Raw genomic sequence first — 25,728 nt, 5'->3', positions numbered from 1 at the left:
ATGTATAATTTTGGTTAAGTAACTAAAATTAAAGTAGTTGTTTATAAATATTTTCGACTAATAAAAAAATAGCTATATATTTTTAAAAGATATTTTATGAACTGATCAAAGTTAAACGTAAGACAGCATGTGCATATTCATAAAACTCTTAACAAACATTAAAAAAAAAAGACAATGTGTGGAATTTCCCCAATTAAGGTCCAAATTTGCTGAATTTTCATAATTATGGATAACCTAAGAAGGAGTAACCTTTTGACATTGTGCGGACGAAAATATCCTTATGCTTTGTCGAAAACAAGTAACTCTAGATCTATCAGGTAAATATTTACATAGCAGGTAACAATCTACATACCAACTAACATATCCGCTAATAATTTCAGTATCATCTAACAATCTATGTATCGACTAACAAATCATATATCAGTTAATGAAATTATTAACAATTAAATAATTATCTATTAAATAGCTCCAAGTCTATTTGTAACAGCTAACACTTCATGTATCGATTAAGAATCTATTAAAATTTAAATAATAGCAGGTAAGTAATAAAATACCTACTAACGTATATATTATCTAAAAGTTGATTGTGATTCGAAATTGGAAACATTGAAATTGTGGTGAGATAATAAGATTAACATTATGGGTGTCAAAAGAATTAGAATAAAAAAATAAAGATTTGTGTTGAATTAGAAAATGATTTGAAGAATTTGTACGAGAGATAAAGAGATTAGAATACATAAAAGGAAGAAGAGAGAAAGATAGAGATAAGAGTATTATAGTCATTAAAAATATTTAAAAAAAACAAGGTTATATGACAAATTACATGAATTTCTGGGTGTATCTACGCCAATTACTCTTAAAAAAATAACGTAAGACACTAGTCCAAAAACAAAAAAAAATGATATAACACATCATAAGTCAAACATTAACTCAAGAAATTAAATTACTCTATGATTGGCAATATTTTTTAGTTCTGCTTCTAGCTCAAACTAATCAAATGTAACTCACGTCATCAATCAAAGTCTCAATGTATTAGAACTTGTTTTTTTTTTTTTTTTTTTTTTTGTTTTGGATCAAGTCCCACACGTTACTTTTTTTTACCAGCAATTTTTTTTAAATTATTTTAATATGCACATGATTGTCTCACATTTAACTTTTGTCAACTCATAAAATAATTTCGAATAGCTATTACTTATTAGTCTAATATGTTTATAAAGTACTATTTTCATTTGAATTACTTAAAACAAAACTATTTATATAATTTTAATTTCTAATTCTATTTGGTAACTAAATTTTTTATATACATAAAATTATATGTAAATATGTATAGGTATATTTTGTTTAAAACATATGCAAAATATATTTCCTTAATTTTATTCAATTATTTAACATAACATATTTTATATATATTTTATTAAATTTATAATAAATATTATTGTTGTTTATATTTATTTATTTTAAATCCTACTTACTACAATTTATACATCAAAAATGTTACCATTCAATAATTTTAAAAATATAGTAACTTATTTTTTTACAGAAAATTTATTTACTGTGACTTACATCAAATTATAAATTTTATTGCAATTCAACTCTAATTCAACGTGTCACCAATTAGAGCTTAAACCGTATGTTAAATGAATCAAATCCCTAATCTGAAAACAGTGGCTAGCTAGTGGTGACAATATTGAATATTCTGTCAAAGATCAAATTCAAGCAGAAAATAAGAGGGAGACGGTCCCACCGTGGTCTTGATTAAATTAATTAAACCAATTAAATTAAATTAATTTAAATTAAACCAATTAAATTAAATTAATTTTGGTCTTGATTATCCATTCGGTGCTTGTTAGATCCGGTTCACTTAAATGACCACTAAATGAAGAACACGTTAGCTCTTCTTCACGAACCACATCTGTTACCTTCAACAAAAATCCCCAACCCCTTCCTTCACTCATCATCTCCCCTCTCCTTCTCCACTCTCATCTGCAATCGATACAGGTTCTTCTTCTTCTTCTTCTTCCTTATTCTTTCGTGCATGAATCTTACTCGTTTGCTATCTTTTTGATTCGTTCTTTCTTGATTTCATTACAGATGGCAGCTTCATCTACCTGTCTTGTCGGAAACGGATTGTCACTACACACAACCAAACACAAGCTAAGCAAACACTTTCCACGCAGACAGATTGGTCTTTCCTCTTCAGTTACCAGAACATCCAAGGTTAATGTCGTGAAGGCTTCTCTGGACGCGAAGAGACACGAAGGAAGAAGAGACTTTCTCAAAGTCTTGTTCGGAAACGCTGGAATCGGTTTGCTCGGAAGCGGCAAAGCAAACGCCGCAGAAGAACAACAAGAGGATGCTTCCTCTTCCTCGAGGATGTCGTACTCTAGGTTCCTCGAGTATCTGGACAAGGACAGGGTGAGTAAAGTGGATCTCTACGAGAACGGTACAATAGCTATCGTGGAAGCTGTTGCTCCTGAGTTAGGTAACCGTGTCCAGCGCGTTCGCGTTCAGCTCCCAGGGCTAAGCCAAGAGCTTCTCCAGAAGCTGAGAGCCAAGAACATTGACTTCGCAGCGCATAACGCTCAGGAAGACCAAGGCTCTGTGTTGTTCAACTTGATTGGGAATCTCGCTTTCCCTATGCTTTTGATTGGCGGGTTGTTCCTTCTCTCCAGAGGCTCCCCTGGAGGAATGGGCGGTCCAGGTGGCGGCGGCCCGCTTCAGTTTGGTCAGTCCAAAGCCAAGTTCCAGATGGAGCCAAACACTGGGGTAACGTTCGATGACGTTGCTGGAGTCGATGAAGCAAAGCAAGACTTCATGGAAGTGGTGGAGTTTCTGAAGAAGCCTGAGAGGTTCACTGCTGTTGGTGCTCGGATCCCGAAGGGTGTTCTGCTTATTGGTCCTCCCGGTACTGGGAAGACGCTTCTGGCGAAAGCTATCGCTGGTGAAGCTGGTGTGCCGTTCTTCTCAATCTCCGGGTCTGAGTTCGTTGAGATGTTTGTCGGTGTTGGTGCTTCCAGGGTCCGTGATCTTTTCAAGAAGGCCAAGGAGAACGCTCCTTGCATCGTCTTTGTTGATGAGATTGATGCTGTTGGGAGGCAGAGAGGGACAGGGATTGGTGGAGGTAATGATGAGAGAGAACAGACTTTGAACCAGCTGTTGACTGAGATGGATGGGTTTGAAGGTAACACTGGTATCATCGTTGTTGCTGCGACCAATAGAGCAGACATTCTTGACTCTGCTTTGCTTAGGCCAGGACGGTTTGACCGGCAGGTGAGTGTTGACGTTCCGGACATCAAGGGGAGGACTGATATCCTCAAGGTTCACGCTGGTAATAAGAAGTTTGAAAATGATGTCTCGCTTGAAGTGATAGCGATGAGGACGCCTGGATTTAGCGGAGCGGATCTTGCTAACCTCTTGAATGAGGCTGCAATATTGGCTGGACGACGTGCGAAGACGGCGATATCGTCGAAAGAGATTGATGATTCCATTGATAGAATCGTTGCTGGTATGGAAGGAACTGTGATGACTGATAGCAAGAGCAAAAGCTTGGTTGCTTACCATGAAGTTGGTCATGCCGTGTGTGGGTAAGTGAGAAATTTTAAAGTTGTGCAAAGACATGCTTTTTTAATATGATTCTAACTCTTTATGTTCTTTGCAGAACATTGACTCCAGGACATGACGCTGTGCAAAAGGTAACGTTGGTACCAAGAGGCCAAGCGAGAGGTCTGACTTGGTTCATTCCATCAGATGACCCTACACTCATCTCCAAGCAACAACTCTTTGCAAGAATTGTTGGTGGACTCGGTGGTAGAGCCGCTGAAGAAATCATCTTTGGTGAGCCTGAGGTTACTACTGGCGCGGTTGGTGACTTGCAACAGATCACCGGTTTGGCTAAGCAGGTAGGTAGCTATAACACTTTCAGCTTTTTTTCACATTGTTCTTGCTCGTACCTAATGAGACTGTTGGGTTATTGTACTTTGCAGATGGTAACAACATTTGGAATGTCTGAAATTGGACCATGGTCGTTGATGGATTCATCGGCACAAAGCGATGTCATCATGAGGATGATGGCAAGAAACTCCATGTCCGAGAAGCTTGCTGAAGACATTGATACTGCAGTGAAGAAACTATCAGACAGTGCATACGAGATAGCTCTAAGCCACATAAGGAACAACCGTGAAGCCATGGATAAGCTCGTTGAAGTGCTTCTGGAGAAAGAAACTATTGGAGGCGATGAGTTCAGGGCAATTCTCTCCGAGTTCACTGAGATCCCGCCGGAAAACAGAGTTCCTGCCGCAACCCCAACCTCAACTCCAACACCAGCTCCTGTCTAGGTAATGAATCTGTATACTGTTGATTTTTCTGTACATTTGTACTGTCAAACTTCATCTCTAGAAATGTGGTTTTATCCCAATACTTTGTAACAAGTAAATGTTAAAATGGAATTGGTATATTCACCATAGATGTGTTCTAGATAATCCAATCTAAATACATTGTATTGCACATCAAGTTCCAAGCTTAGTTATTCAGATTTACACACCAAAGTGATCTGCAATCATGTTAACTTATATACATTTTCTCAGTAATGAAAACCTAGTCCCTAACAGGAAAAGCATTAGAATTATCTATAAGCCAAGACACTGATCTCTCTGTTCCATGAGCATGAAAGAATATTACCAACCAACCATATACTTTCTTCTTTTGTTCATCCTTTCATAGCTAAAAAACATCAAAACTTTACACCAGCGTAACATCATTGTTCAGGTTACCAAAACCTTAAGCATTGAAGGTCTTCACGCAACTTCCATTTCCATCAACCGCTCTCTCCTCTTGCCCTTTCTTCATCCACACCATTGTAGCAGTCTCGATCGGCATTCTAACACGTCCAAGAGGCACATCATGTCTCGTTTGTGCCTTGAGATGTTTGGTTTCTTGGCCTCTTTCGATAGAAAGATGCTCAAATTGTGTTTCTATGGCCGCCACAGCTATCTCAACACTTTTGTTTTCTTTCTTCCTATAAACACGAATCTGATCTTTCAAAGGAGTAGTACTCTCCTTCACGGTGTACTCAAGCGGCTTGATTGATCCACACTCTTGGACCTCTTGAGTTGTTATCTTCTTATTCCTACCATATCGTTTCCTACGTCCCCTCCTCTTCTCCGGTAGTCCCTCAGCTCCACCTCTCTCGCTCCTGATCGCCGCCGTTTCCTCCTCCTCCTCACCCCACCTTGCTTCTCCGCCGTCAGTAGATTCGTCTTTCTTACTGTTCATGCCCCAATGCTTCTGATCGGTTTGATGTTTGTTTACTTGGACTCTTTTGATAGAAAGATGCTCAAGTTGAGTTTCTATGGCCGTCACAGCTTCCTCTCGAGATCCAGCTCTTTGCTTTCCCGTAGCTTTTTCTCTTTTCTTCTTATAAACTCGAATCTGATCTTTAACCGGAGTGTGCATCTCAGCTGGCGGCTTGATTGATCCACACTCTTCGACCTCTTGATTTGTTCTCTTCTTCTTCCTATTCCTACGTCCCCTCTTCTTCTTCTCCGGTAATCCCTCATTTTCACCTCTCTCGCTCCCGATCGCCGCCGTTTCCTCCTTAGTGTTCCTGCCCCAGTGCTTCTGATTGGTTTGATTCAAACACATCTCATCGAGATCCTCCTGTGGTTTCTTCAGATCGTCCCCTATCGTTTGCTGTTCTTCAGCGTGTTGATTACATCGTCTCTCTTCATCTTTTGCTTCTTCTTGTTCCTTTCGCTGCTTCCGCTCTTTCTCTTTGATCCAACGCTCCCGGAGCTGAAGGATGCTTACGTAATTAGCCGGAACTGAAGGAGTCATCTTCCGTTTGACGACGTCAGTGGTCTCCTCCATCGAAATATCTTCCTTCGCTCGTCCAACCTTAAATACAAACAGTAACAAACAAAACGGAAGGGAAAAAGCTCCAACTTTGTTGGCCCTTTGGATCCTAGAGGCCCATTTGGCCCATTACTTCCTTTGACCAAATATATAAGGTTTCATTTTTCTTTCTTTTTTTTAACACTCGTTTTCTACTTAGAGCATCATTATCGGACAGAAGTCTTTAGAATCTTTTTTCTTTCCTTTTTTTAGTTTTCTGATTTTTTTTTTTAAAGTCAACCAATCGCGGGCCACCACGTGTCGTGGAGCCTACAAACAGTGCAGAGGACGCAGCAAGGACGGTCCCTATTTAACGACTTCTCTCCCTTGTCCCTTCTTGGTTTTGCCAAATTGTGGTCCCCCCTACCCAAAAGACACCAACAAGGACCTGCAATAATGTTGGTCTTATAGCTAAGAACACAAGTGAGAATAGAAGTTTTTTTTCTCGTTGAACAACTTAGAATAGAAGTTTATATAATTTGTAAACTTTCACAACAAATTTTGCTTACTCAAATCCAAAATTCCTTTTATTTTCTTTATATTTGAATTTAGAATCTATTCAAATTCTCCTTAATCATCAATTCAATAAATTCCTATAATGTTTGTTCCAGCATTTTTCCAACACGCAAATTAATATTTAGATGACAAGATTTGTCTTCACATTCGTAGGTTAGTTTAGGATTGGGCGTTCGGATACCCGTTAGGATTCAGATCGATTTTTTCGGATTTCAGTTCTCTTTTATAACACCTCATAGGTTCCAGTATAGTAAATTTGCAAGTACCGATCTGGTTCGGATATAAAACATTGGGTTTGGGTTGGTCATATATCATTCGGATTCAGGTTATATCGGATCGGTTCGGTTCAGATATAAATAATATCTAAAATTTAAAAGTAAAACATAAGAAATAAATATTTATTTATGTATAATTAAGTATTTAAGGTAGTTATTTTATTTTTAAATACTTATTGTTAGATAACATATCAAAATAAATATGAAATTGAATATTTGAAGTATATATTCATGTTTCATATAATTATGCTATATATTATTTTGGACATTCGGTTCGGTTTTTTCGGATATCTTTTCAGATTTTTTGGTTTTTTCTGTTTTTCGGGTTACCCGTTCGGGTTCGGTTAATAATACTTCGGGTTTGGTTATGTTTTATAGCACTTTACAAGATCCATTCAGATATTTTTTACATTTCGGACCGAATACGGATCGGGTTTTTCGGTTCAGGTTTCGGGTTACGGCTAGATTAGTTTATAACAATTTGTTTGATGCAATTAATGTTATGTACGACGTTTCTATTTGTCAAAGTACCGTAAAATTCGGAGTTCAGGTGTTGGAAGACTGAAAAAGTGAAAGATCTGATACAAGAAGACAGATAAATCCTAATTTTTAATGTTTATTTAGTTTTGTTGTTATAAGCATAATTTATTTAATCAAATAGTAATATCTTATCTCACACACACACAGTCCAAGGTCATTATTAAGCAACTAGCGTCTTTCATTCGTCCACATCTGCCCCAAACTTCGAACGTGTCGTGTCGCAACTTCTCCATTAACGCTCCCCCTTTATAAATCATCCAACCATTCTCACCCTGTGCGATTGAGGTAAAAAGACAGCGTTATGGCGATGATGGCGAGGACAATCCGTAACTCGGCTTCACGTCGAACGATGATGATGAGTCGTCCTATCTTCGGTTTGCGAAGTATGTCTTCATGGTGGAAGAACGTGGAGCCTGCTCCCAAAGATCCGATCCTCGGAGTCACCGAGGCTTTTCTCGCTGATCCTAGTCCCGACAAAGTTAACGTTGGTGTGGTCAGTCTCTCTCTATCTCTAGATCTTACGGACGTTGCTTTTTCTCTGATCTATAAGAAATATTTTCCGGAGAATGTTTTGAGAATCTCACCTTCGAGCTGAAAGTCTTAGGACATGGCGTATAATAAAATATATTGCATGCTGTCTTTACTTTTGGTAGGGAGCATATCGTGATGATAATGGGAAGCCTGTTGTCTTGGATTGTGTTAGAGAAGCTGAACGAAGAATTGCTGGCACCTCCTTCATGTAATATTGAATCCTTTTTTTTCTTTTTTTTTTAAAACGCTTATGTTCATTTTTTTATTTTATTTTATCTGAACTATATCTTTTGTGTTTATGAATTAAAGGGAGTACCTTCCTATGGGAGGGAGTGTGAAAATGGTGGAGGAAACTTTGAAGCTTGCCTATGGGGACAACTCTGAATTTATCAAAGACAAACGAATCGCTGCAGTTCAGTCTCTCTCCGGAACTGGTGCATGCCGACTCTTTGCTGACTTCCAGACACGTTTCAATCCCGGTTCACAGATCTACATTCCTGTTCCAACCTGGTCCAAGTGAGTTTTCAATACATTTTTTTTTTTTTTTAACTTTGACCATTTACAATGTTTAACCTGAATATAGCATAATAGCTTAATGTTGTCTCTTCTGTGACCAAGCCACCACAACATCTGGAGAGATGCGCAAGTCCCTCAAAAGACTTATCATTACTATCACCCAGAAACCAAGGGTTTAGATTTCAAAGGATTGATGGATGATGTGAAGGTTAGCAACTAGCAAGCAAGAAACTCTACTTCTACATCTTATTCTTGTTGATGATAAAATCCTTCTTTTTTTTCTCATAGAATGCTCCGGAAGGCTCATTCTTCCTTCTTCATGCCTGTGCTCATAATCCCACTGGAGTCGACCCTACAGAGGAACAATGGAGAGAGATCTCACAGCTATTCAAGGCCAAAAATCATTTTGCATTCTTCGATATGGCCTATCAAGGTTTTGCCAGTGGTGATCCAGCAAGAGATGCCAAGTCAATCAGGATCTTTCTCGAGGATGGTCATCATATTGGAATCTCTCAGTCCTATGCCAAAAACATGGGACTCTACGGCCAGAGAGTCGGATGTCTCAGGTTTAATAATAATATTCATTTTAGATACTCCAACATACTCATGCATATATATGTTCATTTTGTGAAAAAGGTAAGAAACAGAATATTTAACATTATTACTTACTACATTGTCTCGTGCTGCAGCGTGCTTTGTGAAAATGAAAAGCAAGCCGTGACTGTGAAAAGTCAGTTGCAGCAACTAGCTAGGCCAATGTATAGCAATCCACCTTTACATGGAGCTCAAATAGTCTCAACTATTCTCGGAGACCCAGAGTTAAAGAGTCTGTGGCTAAAGGAAGTCAAGGTAACATTTCCATGTTTCATGTGCACACATTAGATGGAGAATCTTATCTTATAAAACACGTCGAATCCCATGTTGTGTTTGATAATTCAACTAAAGAATTAGAATCTGATAAACAGATCATGGCTGATCGGATAATTGGCATGAGAACTACTTTGAGGGAGAGCCTTGAGAAGTTAGGATCGCCTCTATCATGGGAGCACGTAACCAAGCAGGTAATTAATTACTAAAATGTTTATTTTATGAACATGTCATTTTCTATATATCATATGATTCACACACTTACGTAACCATATATGGGGAAACAGATTGGAATGTTCTGCTACAGTGGGCTGACACCAGAACAGGTTGACCGCTTAACAAGCGAATATCACATCTATATGACCCGTAATGGCCGTATCAGGTACTACTACTTCACTTCTCTACTTGTTAATCTTAATTCACTTTCAATTGTGTACCAAATCATTGATGTGTTTGGTTGCAGTATGGCTGGTGTTACAACAGGAAATGTGGGATACCTTGCGAATGCTATACATGAAGTCACCAAGTCATCTTAAATTATTTTATTTACTTATCTCCCCACCCAAACATGATTTTTTCTTCTTGTTGACACGAGTTAATAAGACACAGGAAGCTATGTTCTTCTTCAATTGTTTTCGTTGAAACTGAAGGTTCATCCACAAACAGTAAACTTCTCAGCGCCTTTTGTTCTTAGCTGCGGAATAAAAACAGAAGAAGCGTTTTGTTCTTCCATGGAAGTCATGGAAGTGTGGTTGCATCGATTTCTTTAAATATTTTCAAACAGTCTCTTTAGGGGAGTAATATATAACACGCACGGAGACAAAAATTACATAACTTAAAAATTTCTTAATCCAAAATCTCGTACCGGTTCTTAGTAATTCTATTTGTGTCTAATTACAAAATAACATATATTTCAATATAATTGTAAAACTGAACCAACTTGCATTTAAATACACAAAGTAAAAAAAAAGTAAAAAGGAGAAGTGAGGTTATTTTCATCCAAAGACAAATACCACATAACATTGGGTGTGATTCGTAATGGATGTAGATATTGTCCACAATTCCTTGTATTTCTACAACACTAAATTCACAACAATTAAATTTTCATAAAAAATTTAAAATCACCGTTCTTGAAAAAACTTACAGTGTACAAGTACATCAATAAAATCTAAAGCCACATCAAAAAAGTCTACATATTATTTTCTACAAAAAAATTTTAAAGTTATAACTATTACCAATTATTTTCCAAAAAAAAACTAATTACAATTTGTATATGAAATTGATATAAATTTTATATATTATCTATTTACTGCTATACAAAATTATTTTAAATACATAAATCTTATAAATGAGTAAAATTAAGTTAAATATATGTAAAATGATAACAAACAAAAGAGAGAGAGATAACAAAAAGCAATAGTCACATCCTATGTGCCTATGCATGAAGTTAATCTGTCATACTTAGAGATATGCTCAAGTAATATAAGCTCCTACCTTATAATCAATAACGCTTAAAGTTTTAGACATTATCATTCATTTCTTCCATCACTATGCGGTTCTGTCTTACGGACATAACCATGAACAATTTTTTTTTTTTATCAGCAAACAAAGCAGACTACTCTGCGAACCACTCCGGTAGCTCTGCATCCATATGAACGACAAACGACGGTTGTTTTCTTGTACTGCGTGCGAGACCATGAACAAATTACACACTAGAAAAAGGTGTCTCTGCCAGTCAAAAGTGAATAATAACATCTCAGTTTCAAAATCCTTTTTTCTAGTGACCAGCTTGTAATGGAAAGCCTCAAATCATCTGCCGCCTAACGTGCTCAGGTATTAGCCTGTTTATAAGCTCTGGTGAAGCTCCTGATAACTGTTTTGGAACATTCAAATAGTAAGATAACATACATTCAGTTACGGTAGGTTTAAGGAAAGTTAGCTACATTACACCCTCTTTTGTTGTGATTAATCATTGTTTGAAGTTGAACAATGGTGGTAGAGGTCGGCCGTTTGGAAGACGTGCATTGGGCTCTCGTAGTTCATTGAAAAGTGGATGTGCACATGCTTCCAGCTTTTAGACACAGAAGTTAAAAGAAAAACTCAGCATCATCAAACAGTGCAGGTCCAAAGGATCCAGAGAGAACTACTTGGTTGTTTAGAGATACTGACCGCAGTGCAACGTAGGCTCGGTGAATACTGAAGAAGCCGAGATGCGAGGTCAATGGCTTCTGGAGGCATCCGCTTATGGAAAACCTTAAGAAGGTTGTATTGTTTTTATGTTTTTTTTTAATCAATATTAAGCCATTGTACTATCAGGATTGTAAATGCATAATTAAAATACCTTATGCCAAGGATGAGCTTTGATCTGTGGGAATCTGAAGTCTGTGTAGTTTGGATTCATGCATCTGATCTCTTCTCGAGTTGGAGTACCAAGAACCTAAATCCAACGCACCACATATATCAAGAACAATCTATATTTTATATACCAAACAGAAAAAAGAAGCCAAAGTAACATCTAATCGAAATGAGACTTCACCTTGATGATCTCCACTAGCTGGTCCACAGAGTTTTCTCCCGGGAACAACGGCTGAGAATATAAAAAAACATCAAAAGGATTGGGGAGGATTCTGGAGAGATGACTTAGTTCTCTGAGATACGTAGTTTAAACTAACCTGGCCAAGGAGAAGCTCTGCCAAAACACAACCAGCAGACCATATGTCTATGGAGGATGTATACTCTGTGGCCCCAAAGATAAGCTCTGGAGCTCGGTAATAACGAGAGCATATATATGATATGTTTGCTTCACCTTTCACCTAATGGTGAATAGTTTGTAAAGGTCAAGAAGATAACAGAAAGGCAAAAGCGGTTGAAAAATAAATGTGATCAAACGTACCAATATTTTTGCACTTCCAAAATCACACAGCTTACACTGATGAGTGAGAGGATCAACCTACAGACCACAACAGAGAATTTAAATTACAATCTAGTCAAGGTTACTTTAGATAAACCCACAACAATATTTCAAACGTACGTACCAAAAGATTTTGTGGTTCAAATCCCTGTGGCAGACACCAGGAGCTGTATGGATATAAGCCAAGCCTCTAAAGATCTGTGAAAAAACATATTCAAAACCCGTTTCAGGATCAACGTAGAGAAATATTACTTGTAGGGGGGGGGGGGGGGGGGGGGGGGGGGGGGGGGAGCAGTAATATAACAATGCAAATTACTTGGACGACGTTTCAAAGCATCTCCGTCGCGCAGCTGCTGCGGCGGCTGCGGAGCTAGACACGGAGGCTGATGACCCAATGGTATGGAGGAGGTCATGTGCTTTCTCTTTCTCTCTCTCTCTCTCTCTAGTAGCCCCACTGAAGAGTGAAGACTATTTTTTCTTCTTGTGTCCAAGTAAACACTTCCGTTATCGTTCAATGATAAAAGGATTACCCACGCATTGATAAAGCGCGTAACCATCACCTTCCAATTAGAGCACTAGTTTAAAGCATTAGTGAAGAGCAAACTGACGAGAGATACTCTCATCAGTTACATAAATAAGCACTAGTGAAGAGCAAACTGAAAAATCTAATTAATTTCCCTTTATTATTTTACTTCCCTTAAATAATACTCCCTCTGTTCTTGAAAGTAAGATTTTCTAGAGTATGCACGCTTATTAAGAATTTAATAAATGTTTATAATTTAATTTATTTTTTACTTTATTATACACTTTCCAATAACTTTCCACCAATAAAATTTAATCAATTCAAATATTCTCAATTAATGTTCCTCAAAAGTATAAAAAAATACCTTAACAATATAGAAAATCTATCTTTGTGGAACAAGAAAAAAATCTAAAACATCTTACTTTCGGGAACGGAGGTAGTAAATAAACTCGTTTGCTTAGTTCAACTAATCGTGGAAGTTAATATTGTTACAGAATCAGAAAAACATAAATGTTAATGATACCATTTGCATACTTTTAGATTTTGATATACATCTTTTTACTGAACTGGAAACAAAAAGAGCATCATTAAACTCATGGCTAACCATAGATTAAAGTTCATGAAACACCAATTTTAAGTGCCAAATTTTATGTCATCAAACTCATGGCTAACCATAGATTAAAAGTTCAGTTCAGTTCTGCAGTTTTCTGGTTTCCTTTCTAGTGCTCTATATTTCAAAAACATAAATTACAAAAGAACAAAAAAAAAAGTCAATTAGTAGTAGAGGACATATAAAGAAGGGCAAAAGAAGCAGTGTCACATGGAATTGTGGAGTGTTATTGCAACAAAATCTCTGTTGACATGAGCTGCACATCACTTCAAAATCTCTGTTCTTTGGTGGGATTGTTGGCAGTGTACGCTTTAACCAGGAATCTGAAGGAGCTTTTGGTAACGGTGGTGGTGGAACAAAATGATAAGTTGAACGATAGTGAAGCCTGCTACTTTCAAGATTCCTTGTGTTTCTCTGCAACTTGGCTTCAAGATCAATCTTCTCCTTTGTAACCACCACTACCACATTGGATTCTGGCAGTGCAACAATAGCTTGATCAGTACATTCTTCAGTGAAACCCTCATCTCTTATGACACTTTGGGTGGTTTTAGGCTGCGAGATAGCTTCTTCGCCCGGTCCAATCAAGTTCTGCACTTCTTCTGTAAGTAAAGATTGCTCCATGGACTCTTCTTGTACCTTCTTGTCTACTGAATGCACAGTATCTACATACAGTGTTTTCTCTGCCACAGGAGCCTCGAAAGAAGATTTCCATGTATTATCATCACTAGCCAAGAGCTCACCAAAGTTTTTGCTGACTTTAGTGCGTGAAGTGGAAGAGCTTTCAACCTTTTCCCTTGCTTCTGGACAAGAAAATACTGCTAAAGACTCACATTGTGCAACTGAACCACTTAGTTATCGTAAACCAGGTGGAGTGTATCGAATGTTCATGCAATATCAACCGTAAACTCTTAACCAATCAGTTTCAGAAAAAAAAAGCTCTTACGTCATCACTAATCAAAACCACATTTTTCTTTGGCCTACAATCAAAATGAGACATGTAACAGATTCTTTTTTTTCCAAGAAGTTATAATATATCAAAACTAGTTTAAACCCTCGAAGTTTACTGAGCATGTTCTTTAACATACACAGACAATATAGTCATATATATAGAGTCGATAAAATATATATATAGAGTCGATATTCAGTTTGAGAAGGTTCATTCGAATTTATGAAGATAGATTAGTTTGCCTCATGCGAGAAGTACCTTGCATTTAATTTATAGTTATATTTTAAAGCTTAAATTTAGTTTGAGCGATCTATAGTTATGTTTAAAGCTTAAATTTATTCCAAGAAAATAGAAGATACTCCTACTAGATAAAGATTCATTCGGCGCACTATCACTTTCAAAGGGAGACAAGACAACCAGTGTGCGGTGTGCCAATCGTATAGCTAATAAAACCTCTTTATATGAAGTTTCTTATGCAATTCTTGATTTTAGTACTATTCGTTTGGATCATTGGATGATTCTGATGGGTTGAGAGAAGGAGAATGTGAGAAAATAATAAATTCTTCTAGATTAAGAAAAAAACAATGACAACTCCTCGATGACTGGTTTGGATTCTAAAAGAACTTATTATTTTGCTATTATAGAAGAGCATGAATATGACGTTAAAAGGAAATTATAATATGATTAGTGCAATACAAACGATAAAACTATATCGAGGTAGAATAATACTAGTGATATAGGATCCGGTACTACAACAAATAGATATTGCCATTGGCCATAACTTTCAATAATAAAAAGATAATGCACATAGTGTGCTTATTACGTATGCCTAGGTACGTTCGGATTAGTAGTTAAAACCAAGGAAACTAACTAATGAGCAAGAGATATCTTATTTGTGTAAGATTAGCAGCCTCCTCCACCACCACCACAACCTCCACCACCACCACAACCGCCTCCATCGCCACAACCGCAGCCACCAATGCAACCGGAATCTTTCTTCTTTTTCTTCTCTTTGGAGCAAGTAAAAACCGCCATGGATACAAGCGTTAAAGATAGAAGAATCACGAAGATCAACAAACCATCTCTTAAAGCAGTAGTTTCTTTCATGTCTACCTAGCTGATGAAGAAACCTCTCTTTTCTTTAATAATCTTTTTCTTACTCTTGAAACATATTAGACCTTCTATGACACTATAAAGGGGATCAATTTGAATTTCTCACACCAAAACTTTTTTCAATAATTGCGCTAGTAACCATTAAGGTAATGTATTTAATTCAGTTCTGCAGTCTTCAGGTTTACTTTCTCAGCTCTACATTTCAGAAACATAATTACAAAAGAACAAAAAAAAGGTCTATTACTAGTAGTAGATAACATATAAAGAAGGGCAAAAGAAACAGTGTCACGTGGTATTATGGAGTATTATTGCCACAAAAATCTCTGTTAGCTGTACATTACTTCAACAAGAAGAAACAAACCCACACCTATATTCATAGCTTTTCTCATTTAGGAACCTTTTATTTCATGATATATACTAAAAATCCTAAACTTTATTGGCTCATCCCATCTTTATTGTTGAAATTTACAAGTAAGTTGGTGTGGAAAACATACAGATCTTGCTACGCCTCTGGTATAGGGTTGAGTGTCTCCTGAAAGACCAAAACATGTTCAACAAGTAAGCTAATCAATTTGCTAAAAAAAAAAAAAAACACATTTGACCAAGCAAGCATTGACTTTGAAAATTAAAGACACATAAGCTTTACCTTGGAGAAGCACACAAAGCCTTGCTGTGCATTGGAGGTTTTGACCATAGTTTCCCACTTGGGACTTGCTTGATTAATCTTATTACCATCAGCGCCAATAGACTGTAACCAAGTGAATGAGTTGTTCTTTGGTGGGATTGTTGGCAATGTACGCTTCAACCAAGAATCTGAAGGAGCTTTTGGTAATGGTGGTGGTGGCACAATATGATAACTTGAACGTTGGTGAAGCCTGGTACTTTCAAGATTCCTTGTGTTTCTCTGAAACTTGGCTTCAAGATCAATCTTCTCCTTTGTAACCTCCACTACCACATTGGACTTTGGCAGTGCAACAATAGCTTGATCAGTACACTCAGTGAAAGCCTCATCTCTTATAACACTTTCCTCACCGGGTCTAATCAAGTTCTTCACTTCTTCTGTAAGTAAAGATTGCTCCATGGACTCTTCTTGTACCTCCTTGTCTACTGAATGCACAGTATCTACATACAGAGTTTTCTCAGCCACAGGAGACTCTGAAGAAGGTTTCCATGCATTATCATCACTAGCCAAGAGCTCACCAAAGTTTCTGCTGACTTTAGCGCGTGAAGTGCAAGAAGAGCTTTCAACTGCTAATGACCCACCTTGTGCAACTGAACCATTTAGTCTCAACTTCCTCTCATCTTCGTTGACAGGCTCATTAGAATTATCTTGATACTTAGAACGCATACGACGAACAGAAACAGCTCTCTGCGCCTGCATCCTCACAGACGGAACAGGATTCAACACTCCAAAAGAGCTTCTCAAGCAAATCTGATTATCCCCAGCTTTGTTCTGTTTCATCTTAACCGGTTCCTTTGCCTTAGCAGCAGGCAAGAACCTCCCCATCATTAGATCCTGTTCATCACAACTCTTTGCATCCTCCACTCTGGTTTCAGGCTTCCACACTGATGATACTTGTCGTTCTCTACCCCTCCCAGGAGGAGGCTTTGGCACATAATGTGGCTCAACGAAGCTTTGTAAACCCGGTTTGGTTTCGTCTTTTGGTTTTCCCGGCTGGTGTTCCCATTGGAAAGGGACGGTTCCTGGGTTCCTTACGGGACCTGACTTGATATCAGACTTGTAAACCGGTGGAGCAGAAGGAGGAGGGGTCTTGTTGGTTACTGGATCGGAAGATCTTGGTTTGCTCTCGGGCTCTGAAGCGTGTGCGGGACGTCTAACTGATAGAAGCGGGCGGTTGAAGTCCAGTTGCTTCTCTTCCATCGTCAAGCTCGCCATTAAACGGAGATCAGTTGTTGTTTCTGCAATAATCGAATTTTATCATGAGGAGACTTTCTTCTCGACTTCTTGAAAGTTTATCAAGATTTGCTTCCTTTATCAAGAAATTATCTTTTTGAGGAAAATAATATTTGAAACGAAACAAAGAGAAGCCCACAAGACTTATACGGTGAGCCCATCAATAATGAATCCAAAATCTTTTTTTTTTTTCAGTCAAAATCTAAAGTTAATACTAAGAAAAAAGAGATGTACCCCATAGGCAGATACATATTCGTAACTAAACTGAAGATTGAGTTTCTTTTTTGAAGAAACAGAGTAAGAAACGAAGAAGAAGATGAGGCAGAGAAAAGAATATGCACATCGATATAGAAATATACATAGAGAGAGAGAGAGAGTATTAGAGAAAGATGAGTGAATGGGAGTAATATATATGTGTCCACTCTAGAGCTAGCTGTGAGTTAGGCCCATCACTGATAGAGAGAAAGAGGGAGGAGAGAGATACCTCATACCAGTGAGAAAACGCGGGGTTGAAGAGACAGAGAGAAGGAGATGTTACTGGAGAAGATGATTGATTCGGGAGAGAAGATGATAATAATAGTGAAGCGACGTGGTGAAAAAGAAAGGAATATATATGAGCTTGCCATATTCTTCTTTCACTTTAGTCCGCGTCATTTTTAAATTCATTACTAGGATAAGAACTGCGCCTTGCGCAGGGTAAGTTTATTTGTATATATTATCGATAATTTATATATTTGATCATTTTATTTATACATATACAATATTTTTTGTTGTTATTATATAATTTATTATCGAATCAATTTTTATTAAAAATTATGGAACAAAACTATAATTAATTTATCATGGGTTGATCGGATTGGACATTAAACAAATTATGACATAAAAACCTTATTTTTTTCATCGAACACATTCTTGAAAAAAATGAACAGTATTGTTTTCACAGTTGAATTATTTTGACTTTTATCTTCCATATGGTTTTGAAAGCTTTCACATCAACCATCGAATTGATACATGTCATTTTTATATTTTTAATCATATACTTAAGAAAAACTTACATTTTTATAATTTAAAGTTGTTTTAAAAAATTCAAAATATAACATATAAGAAAAAGTCTAACATATAAGAAAAATATAACATATAAGGTGTCATCATTTTTCGTATTTTAAAAGTTGTTTAAAATATATATATATAACATATAAGGTTTCTTCATTTTTGTAATTTAAAGTCATTTTAAAAAATAAAAAATATAACATATAAGAAAAAATCTGTTTTTTTATTATATGGTTAATGTGATTGTTTTTTAATAATATAAAATAAAACAAAAGTAAGAAGGATGCAAAAATTGTTATCAAATCTTTATTATTCATAATCATTAATTGTCATATATATGTAAATCATATTAGGTAATTTCGTAGCTTTTATTTAAGGAAAGAATACACACTTCTTATATTTTAGGTTAGTATAATGTTCTCTAGTGGACATTAAACAAATTATGACATAAAAACCTTATTTTTTCCATCGAACATATTCTTGAAAAAAGTGAACAGTATTGTTTCCACAGTTGAACTATTTTGACTTTTATCTTCCATATGGTTTTGAAAGCTTTCAGACCAACCATCGAATTGATACATGTCATTTTAATGTTTTTAATGTATACTTTAGGAAAACTTACATTTTTGTAATTTAAAGTCATTTTAAAAAATTCAAAATATAACATATAAGAAAAATATAACATATAAGGTGTCCTCATTTTTGTACTTTAAAGCCGTTTAAAAAAAATATATATAACATATAAAGTTTTCTCATTTTTGTAATTTAAAATTATTTTAAAAAATTCAAAATATAACATATAAGAGAAAATCTATTTATTTTTATTATATGTTTACTGTGATTGTTTAATTTTTTAAATAATATAAAATTAAACAAAAAGAAGAAAGATGCAAAATTGTTATCAAATCTTTATTAATCATAATCATTTATTGCCTTATATATGTAAATCATATTAGGTAATTCCGTAGCTTTTATTTAAGGAAAGAATATATACTTCTTATATTTTAGGTTAATATAATGTTCTATAGTGTTATATACTTATGGAAAAATGGGACAACTTTAGATTAAACTATAGTTTATATTATGTGCTTTAGAATTCTTAGAAAATAGATTTAGAAGGCATTTAGATGTGCCACATAAGCAAGGGGTCTTTTTTAATTAATACAAAATTGAGGTTACATCTTTTCAAATGCTTCTCAATTAATATATAGGGGATAAGTTTATTATACTGTTAATCCATCTTGATTAATTAATTTATTACTTAAAGTAGGTTTTTTTCTTTCTTGTGTTACTCAATCATGTGCTTCGTATAATAGGGGGATTTGGGTAGGTATGCATGCTATATGTTCAATGATTTAATTAACTATACGGGTCGATTAATTACTCTAACTAGGTAATTATCTGTGCCTTGCGCGGGATGTGATTATTAATTTCATTATTTTTAATAAAAACATATTAAATCTGTTTAATCTGGATATTGGTTCGGTTTTAAATTATTTTTTGGTTTATTCTGTTAGAATGTTTGATTTTTTAGTTTTTTTCGGTAAAAACCAAAAATTATTATTATTTGTTTATTTTCATGTTATAAATTTTAGATAATCGTCATGTCGAACCAATGGTTTCATATTATAGTTTGTAAACGGATAATAGTTCAAGAAAAAGAAAAGAAAATTATTAAGACTAATCGTTTCACTACAATTTGGTCGGTAGTGAAATAAGCATTAAGAAAAAAAATATTTCAACTTCCAAAAAAAAAAATAGATACTTCAGTAGTGGTAAATAATTATAAAGTGCTCACATCAAGGTGCACATGTATGTGTACGTAAAAGTATATAAAAATAAATGAGAAATATATAAAGATATTGTTAATTAATTAAATGACATTTTTGTTCTAAATAATACATGAAAGAAAAAATTAAAATTAATTAAAAATTAAAAAGGCCTGGGACATTAGTGAATTTTTTTCATATAAAAAATCAACTGTATCTGTAAATAGAGGTGGGCACAGATCGAATATCCGAGTATTTGGAGGCATTCTTGTCGATTCAATCTTTAGCCACTTGGATATTCGGTGACTATGATATCCGAAATGATTTAGAATTTTAAAGAATATCTGATTTGATCCGTAATAAAATTTTAAAAATAATTAAAAAATTAATAATAACGTTTTATTACAAAAATAAAATATTATTTACTTTTTAAATTTTAATACCTAATAAAATAAATTTAATTCATTAAAATATTGTAAAACGTATATAAACTATAATATATATAACATATATATATATATATATATATATATATATATATATATATATATATATATATATATATATATATGTACATATATGTATATATATGCATATAAAAGATCGAATTTGATAATCACTCCTAAAAATATTGGTATTGTGATTTGCTTTTTTTAATTGTATTTTAGTTTTTGATTTACTTCGTAGAGTTACAGATATCCATATTTTTTGGTTCAATTCAAAACGGATAACGAATTGAATCAAAACTTATAAATATTTTACCTCACTTTATCGGTAAACAATAAAAATAATATATATATATATATATATATATATATATATATATATATATATATATATATATATATATATATATATATATATATAGTTTAGCTTTTGATTCGTTATTTGTTTTGATTCAAACCGAAAAATCCAAAGTTTTATTAGTGTGAACACATTTATGAATATAGTGTGAACGCGTTAGCATATTTATTATCAAATCATTGTGAGGCTGCCACGTGTCTATTATAGTGTGAATACATTTATTACAATGCTTCTTTTTTAATATATAAGGGATGATTAATTCGACATTCACAGGATTTCCAGATTTAATTATGAATGGTTGAGGGAAACAATGAATAAAACTGAATAACTAGTTTACTCCTCCATGGTGTTCTTTAGCTTTCTTTTTTTTTTTTTTTTTTGTGAACAACTAGCTTTCTATGATACAAGATGAGACGATAAGTATATACTAATCTCTTAGGGTAAGGTTTATTTTTTAAAAATATAAATTTATGTTGAGTGAAATATATATTTAGAGGTAAAATAAATGATGATAGCTCCTAGATTATTGGTGAGGTATTTGGCAACAAGAACCTATTCATTTCTTCAGTTTTTGATCATTTAAAACTTGTAATGTTTAATAGAAATCTATTATATATAAAAGGTACAACTGTCTTTTTGTCGTATACTGTAAAGACGTATACACAAAAAAGATTATTGATAAATCCAACTTTTATATATCAAACGTGAGAATGAGTTCAGGGAACAGATCCAACTTAGAAGAGAAAGATAAAAAACAAATAATTAACAAAAATGCAATGATTTATTTAATAGCGAAGGAGAGAATATTTAGTGGTGAACAAAATAAGGAATATGGCAGCTGCTAGGTTGTCAGAAAATTATTTATAAATATACTAGTGACCAAAACAAGAAAGAAAGGAACCTTTTTGTTTGCTAACATTGGGACTTGGGGAGTGTAGATATATCATATCATATGATATGTAGTTTTTTTATTTCTAGAGCATGTCCAAAAAGATATTATATTTTGAAGTTTAGAAATAATTTTCTCCAAAATCAAAATTTTAAATTTAGTTTCAAAACTATTTATATTTAATATTATGATCTTTTTATTTATCATAATTAATTTAAATTCATAAAATTTTATAAATAAATAGCACATATATAAAAATATTATAGTAATATTAGTTAATAAGATGTTGCACTAAGATATAAAATTTTACACAGAATTACATAGCTAAATATTAAATTACAAGTAAAATACCATATTATTCTATAAAATTGCTTTCATAATATTTATTAAGTTTATTTTGTAATATTGGTGTTGTCTAAATCTAGTTCTAAAATATTTTATATCTTATTTTAAAAATTTTCTATTAATTTTATGTGTAAAATTTAAATTTATAGAAGCAAATTCAATATATTTATGAAATATACAATTTTTAAGGATTAAAAGATAAACGACGAAATATTTAAGAATCATGAATATAAATATATTTTTATAAGGACTAAAATGCAAATAAAAATATTATACTTCAAATTTGAAGTTATAGAGTGTCACTACTCAATATTTCAAATTTTTAAAAATTATTTTATAGAACAAAAAATTTTATATTTAAAGTTATAAAGTGTCTTTTATAGATTCTTGCATTATTGATTTCAGAAAAATTGTTTGTATTTGATTTTTTGTTACCGTGAGTACAAAGTTCCAAGTTCTTGACAAACGCAATTTATCCACCTCTGACATTTTCTTGGTAGCTAGCCAAGATCTAATCTAGACAAACTCTTTGTTTTAGTAAATCTTTATATATAAAATACACTTTCAATCTCTCCTGGGGTGACAGCTCGGATTCCACGTCAGAAATAGGAAGTCTACAGCGTTGACACGTCGGATCCGCACCGTTTCACTAAAGCGTTGCTCTGTCCGAACGGGCTTCATGTGGGCTTTGTGTTGCGCTTCGTCTGCGGCCCTAATCAGTTGCGATGCGAACCCCTTTGTGTTCTTCGTTTCTCTTCGATCGCGCAGTGACGATCCAGTTATCTAAGCATCACACTACTTGGTCATCCTTCATCTTCCTATCCATCAGTTGCGATTGCATTCGGTATATATATATGCACCTCACGGAACCCTCAAACAATCTAATCCTTCCACAATCTTCTTCAGATCCTCCTTTATCTTCTTTCTCCGTTAGAAGCGATTGTTTCTAAGAGACATCTTAATTGACATTTCATCCTAGATTCTTATTAATGGCAGTCTGTAAGTTAAATTTCCCTTTTTGTTCTTTCTGTGCACATGGAATTTACATTTGCTTAATTTTTTTTGCATCTGTGTTTGACGTTTGAAAATCTGAATCCGATTTCAAAGTCATGGATCTGGAAATTAATGATGCGCTGGCGATGAAAATTTGTCGTGATACCAGCATAAATTCACGGGACGGTTGGCGTTCCTCTCCGGCGTGTAAGTTTACGGAAACATAACACTTTTTCATTCTTTATGAATCTCCAAGAAATAGAGGAATCGTTGTGATATACAGTTTTGATTGATCTTTAACAGGCTAAGTTGTTTACATTCAGATAGAATCGTTCATCGTTATATGAAAAAGATACATGCTTTTGGATTAACAGATCAATCTATGGCTTGCTAATTTTGGAGTGGCTAGGATTGGAGCTTAGAATCCAAATGACATGACTGAAGAAACTGGTACTCTTGGATACATGGCTCCAAAGGTAACAAAGGAACCTAACCCTTACGTTAAGGATTGGTTAGGGTTAACTTTCTATCTCCCTCATTGTGAGTGTAGTATTGAAACATGTTATTTGGGGACTAAACTGGTTTATGGTTTCGTTGGTTTAATAGAAAAACTTAACGTTTTTACCCCAAAAAAAAAGAAAACAAAACTTAAACGCAGTATTAAACCCATTTGTTATTCAGTTTTAGTTTCCACTCATATTGATGCAGCGTTGGTTTCCACTCAGATCATATACTCATCCCTTTTGGCTGTTTATAGAATTTGTTTTGTTCATGGCAGTGAGAACGTCTCAGCCGAGAAGATCAAGAGCTGATGCAGAAGCTTCCTGATTCCAGCAAATCAAACGCCGTTGAACAACATAAAATCTGTTTCACCCTATTCAAAAGTGAGAAATTTGCGAGTTATTAAATTTAGTATTTTTTATCTTCACTTCTCCTCTGAAATTGTCTTTTTAGCTCTCCTTCTTTTACAGGATCCATTTGGTAAGAAGCTGATGGATAGGATCCGGCCAACCCAACCCCGGTCCTGCACAGTACTCTTCGTCCGCCTCTACCACGGTGTCTCAACCCAACTCTGGTTCCTGCCATGTTGATGCAGATCTACAGCGACACTATAGGTGTTGCCAAATCTGCACTTTAATCCTCCTAAGTTCAATTTCATGCCGCAAATTTAGAGACACGGTGTGTCCTTATTTTTCTCTCTGTTCATATACACTTGGATATGTAATATAAGAAATTAAAAATGCTTCTCTTTTGTTGTTCTATGTGACCAGAAAAGACAGAACTCTGAACAAGTAGAAGAACAAGATCCACTTATTAGTTGTTGTTCTTCTTTGATGTAGTTGAACACAGTTTTGTATGTTGGAAATGACTTTGATCGGCCAGTTTTGTAAAGAGTATTCACTAATTAGCTGACGCCTTGGATCATGTTAGGTTTTTCTCTTATTCACTGCCTTTTAACCACTCTTCTGGTGAAAATTATATACACTGGTATACTATCCTTCTTCTTCAATCCATTTGTTTGATTCAGTTAATCTTCTTTTATTTCTTAGTCTTCTTCTTTTAACTGTGTAGCTAAGGAAGGGTTCGAGAATCTGTGTTTAATTCTTGGTATTGAGCTTGATGCTGTGGTAAGTCCAGCGCATCTTTCTTTTTGTCAATGTTTTGTTAGTTTTTTTCCCCCTGATTAGCATCTGTGTTTTGCAATGACTACTAGACAACTGAGAAAGCAATCATCAGGAAAGAAAAGCATATAGAAGAAGAAGAAGCTGATGATGACGAAGAAGTCATCTACAAATAATATATCAATCTGGCTGTGTAGTGTATATACACTGGTATATATTTATATGATATTTTTTAAACAAATTTCGAGACTAATGTTTAGGTTAAATTTTAAAAGCAATAAAATCAGTCAAATGTATTATAAAAAATCTACAAAAATCATATTCGTGAAGTAATTAAATAAAAATAGAGAAAATCACAAGCTATACATTAGAAGCTAACAGTAATATTTTTTTTAGAATATCCTAATATGTTCATGTATTTCATTTGATAATTTCTTAAAATAAACATGGTTATTTTCAAGTAGTAACGATCAATATTAAACTATTATACAGATTAATTTTACATCGATTCACCTTTCCATTATGCAAAACTTGATTTAGAAGAAAATATATAAGAAAATATAAAATTATCAATGGATTATAAATTTATAAGAGAGAGAAATTTCATGCTCTATGTATTGAACTTCAAATGTAATTCTGAATATTTATTTACTTATTTCATAATTAAGTTAGAAAAAAAATAGTTACACTAATTAAAAAGGAATTGTTATTATAGTTAGATAAGTGTATGATTTCTAACAAAAATAACAAAAACCAAATAATTATTACTAATTAAGAATAAACTAAATATTTCTAAATGTATATAAAATGTTTTTAGGAAAAATCACTTGAATACACGTCTGTAGGATGGGTTTATCCCTAGAAGTGTAAACTTCTGTGGCTTTTGAAGTTTTTTTTTGGGACGAATGATTAAAAATGAAAATTCTTTACAACAATTTTCACTAATAAAAAATATACAGAAATGTGCCATAATAAATAGTTACACTATAAATATGTTTAAAAATATGCAAACCATGCAAACGTTTTAGTACTTCGGTAATAGAAAAACAGTGTGTATTTCAGTTTCTTTTTAAAGTATGTTAATTGTATAAGGAAAATAATATT

At 34.2% G+C, this 25,728-nt stretch overlaps 5 protein-coding genes and 1 long non-coding RNA gene across 8 annotated transcripts; 3 read left to right on the top strand and 3 right to left on the bottom strand.

Annotated features, from left to right (window-relative positions):
* Positions 1–1,854: 1,854 nt before the first annotated feature.
* LOC125575584 (ATP-dependent zinc metalloprotease FTSH 2, chloroplastic-like) lies at positions 1,855–4,503 on the top strand. The gene is made up of 4 exons (XM_048780831.1): positions 1,855–1,998; positions 2,092–3,584; positions 3,659–3,899; positions 3,984–4,503. Exons 2-4 carry the CDS (start codon positions 2,092–2,094, stop codon positions 4,332–4,334), a joined length of 2,085 nt encoding a protein of 694 aa, XP_048636788.1. The 5' UTR covers positions 1,855–1,998; the 3' UTR covers positions 4,335–4,503.
* Positions 4,504–4,776: 273 nt separating this feature from the next.
* LOC125608533 (vicilin-like seed storage protein At2g18540) lies at positions 4,777–5,865 on the bottom strand. Its single transcript, XM_048778954.1, has one exon. The coding sequence runs from the start codon at positions 5,863–5,865 to the stop codon at positions 4,777–4,779; it is 1,089 nt and encodes a 362-aa protein (XP_048634911.1).
* Positions 5,866–7,400: 1,535 nt separating this feature from the next.
* On the top strand, positions 7,401–9,861 carry LOC106451368 (aspartate aminotransferase, mitochondrial). Its single transcript, XM_013893290.3, has 9 exons — positions 7,401–7,713; positions 7,874–7,959; positions 8,061–8,267; positions 8,370–8,475; positions 8,556–8,833; positions 8,957–9,116; positions 9,233–9,328; positions 9,422–9,516; positions 9,598–9,861. Exons 1-9 carry the CDS (start codon positions 7,522–7,524, stop codon positions 9,668–9,670), a joined length of 1,293 nt encoding a protein of 430 aa, XP_013748744.2. The 5' UTR covers positions 7,401–7,521; the 3' UTR covers positions 9,671–9,861.
* Positions 9,862–10,617: 756 nt separating this feature from the next.
* On the bottom strand, positions 10,618–15,231 carry LOC106454857 (shaggy-related protein kinase gamma-like). Its single transcript, XM_048778953.1, has 9 exons — positions 15,057–15,231; positions 13,446–13,978; positions 12,170–12,235; positions 12,028–12,084; positions 11,807–11,947; positions 11,671–11,721; positions 11,476–11,571; positions 11,304–11,387; positions 10,618–11,205 (listed from the first exon to the last, which is right to left on the bottom strand). Exons 1-9 carry the CDS (start codon positions 15,229–15,231, stop codon positions 11,104–11,106), a joined length of 1,305 nt encoding a protein of 434 aa, XP_048634910.1. The 3' UTR covers positions 10,618–11,103.
* A 289-nt stretch (positions 15,232–15,520) lies between these two features.
* On the bottom strand, positions 15,521–17,757 carry BNAA05G11690D. Of its 3 annotated transcripts, none has more exons than XM_013893291.3 (3): positions 17,637–17,757; positions 15,884–17,157; positions 15,521–15,769 (listed from the first exon to the last, which is right to left on the bottom strand). In XM_013893291.3, the coding sequence occupies exons 2-3, from the start codon at positions 17,132–17,134 to the stop codon at positions 15,740–15,742; spliced, it is 1,281 nt and encodes a 426-aa protein (XP_013748745.1). In that variant the 5' UTR covers positions 17,135–17,157; positions 17,637–17,757; the 3' UTR covers positions 15,521–15,739. The 3 variants fall into 3 exon arrangements, with proteins under 3 accessions (XP_013748745.1, XP_013748747.1, XP_022575050.1); XM_013893293.3 differs by having other exon boundaries at positions 17,644–17,746; XM_022719329.2 differs by lacking the exon at positions 17,637–17,757 and adding an exon at positions 17,387–17,564.
* A 4,565-nt stretch (positions 17,758–22,322) lies between these two features.
* Positions 22,323–24,432, top strand: LOC125609406. Its single transcript, XR_007339715.1, has 2 exons — positions 22,323–24,181; positions 24,274–24,432. It is a non-coding gene; the product is annotated as an uncharacterized LOC125609406 (long non-coding RNA).
* The last annotated feature ends 1,296 nt before the right edge of the window (positions 24,433–25,728 follow it).

Source organism: Brassica napus, chromosome A5 (genome assembly GCF_020379485.1).
Source record: "Brassica napus cultivar Da-Ae chromosome A5, Da-Ae, whole genome shotgun sequence".
NCBI lineage: Eukaryota > Viridiplantae > Streptophyta > Magnoliopsida > Brassicales > Brassicaceae > Brassica > Brassica napus.
Note: the sequence above shows the minus strand (reverse complement) of the source record. Positions and strands in the feature narration are given on the sequence as shown.

What these genes read in the sequence shown, in the direction of transcription:
- LOC125575584 (XM_048780831.1), top strand. Translation starts at nt 2,092, where the DNA reads ATGGCAGCTTCATCTACCTGTCTTGTCGGAAACGGATTGTCACTACAC. An exon ending in GTTGGTCATGCCGTGTGTGG is followed by an intron (nt 3,585 to 3,658) that starts GTAAGTGAGAAA and finishes TGTTCTTTGCAG; the next exon opens with AACATTGACTCCAGGACATG. An exon ending in TCACCGGTTTGGCTAAGCAG is followed by an intron (nt 3,900 to 3,983) that starts GTAGGTAGCTAT and finishes TGTACTTTGCAG; the next exon opens with ATGGTAACAACATTTGGAAT.
- LOC125608533 (XM_048778954.1), bottom strand. Translation starts at nt 5,865, where the DNA reads ATGGAGGAGACCACTGACGTCGTCAAACGGAAGATGACTCCTTCAGTT.
- LOC106451368 (XM_013893290.3), top strand. Translation starts at nt 7,522, where the DNA reads ATGGCGATGATGGCGAGGACAATCCGTAACTCGGCTTCACGTCGAACG. An exon ending in ACAAAGTTAACGTTGGTGTG is followed by an intron (nt 7,714 to 7,873) that starts GTCAGTCTCTCT and finishes TACTTTTGGTAG; the next exon opens with GGAGCATATCGTGATGATAA. An exon ending in ATTGCTGGCACCTCCTTCAT is followed by an intron (nt 7,960 to 8,060) that starts GTAATATTGAAT and finishes TATGAATTAAAG; the next exon opens with GGAGTACCTTCCTATGGGAG.
- LOC106454857 (XM_048778953.1), bottom strand. Translation starts at nt 15,231, where the DNA reads ATGAAAGAAACTACTGCTTTAAGAGATGGTTTGTTGATCTTCGTGATT. An exon ending in CGGTTGTGGTGGTGGTGGAG is followed by an intron (nt 13,979 to 15,056) that starts GTTGTGGTGGTG and finishes TTTCTTGTCCAG; the next exon opens with AAGCAAGGGAAAAGGTTGAA. An exon ending in TTGAACCACAAAATCTTTTG is followed by an intron (nt 12,085 to 12,169) that starts GTACGTACGTTT and finishes TGTGGTCTGTAG; the next exon opens with GTTGATCCTCTCACTCATCA.
- BNAA05G11690D (XM_013893291.3), bottom strand. Translation starts at nt 17,134, where the DNA reads ATGGCGAGCTTGACGATGGAAGAGAAGCAACTGGACTTCAACCGCCCG. An exon ending in GCTTTGTGTGCTTCTCCAAG is followed by an intron (nt 15,770 to 15,883) that starts GTAAAGCTTATG and finishes TTGGTCTTTCAG; the next exon opens with GAGACACTCAACCCTATACC.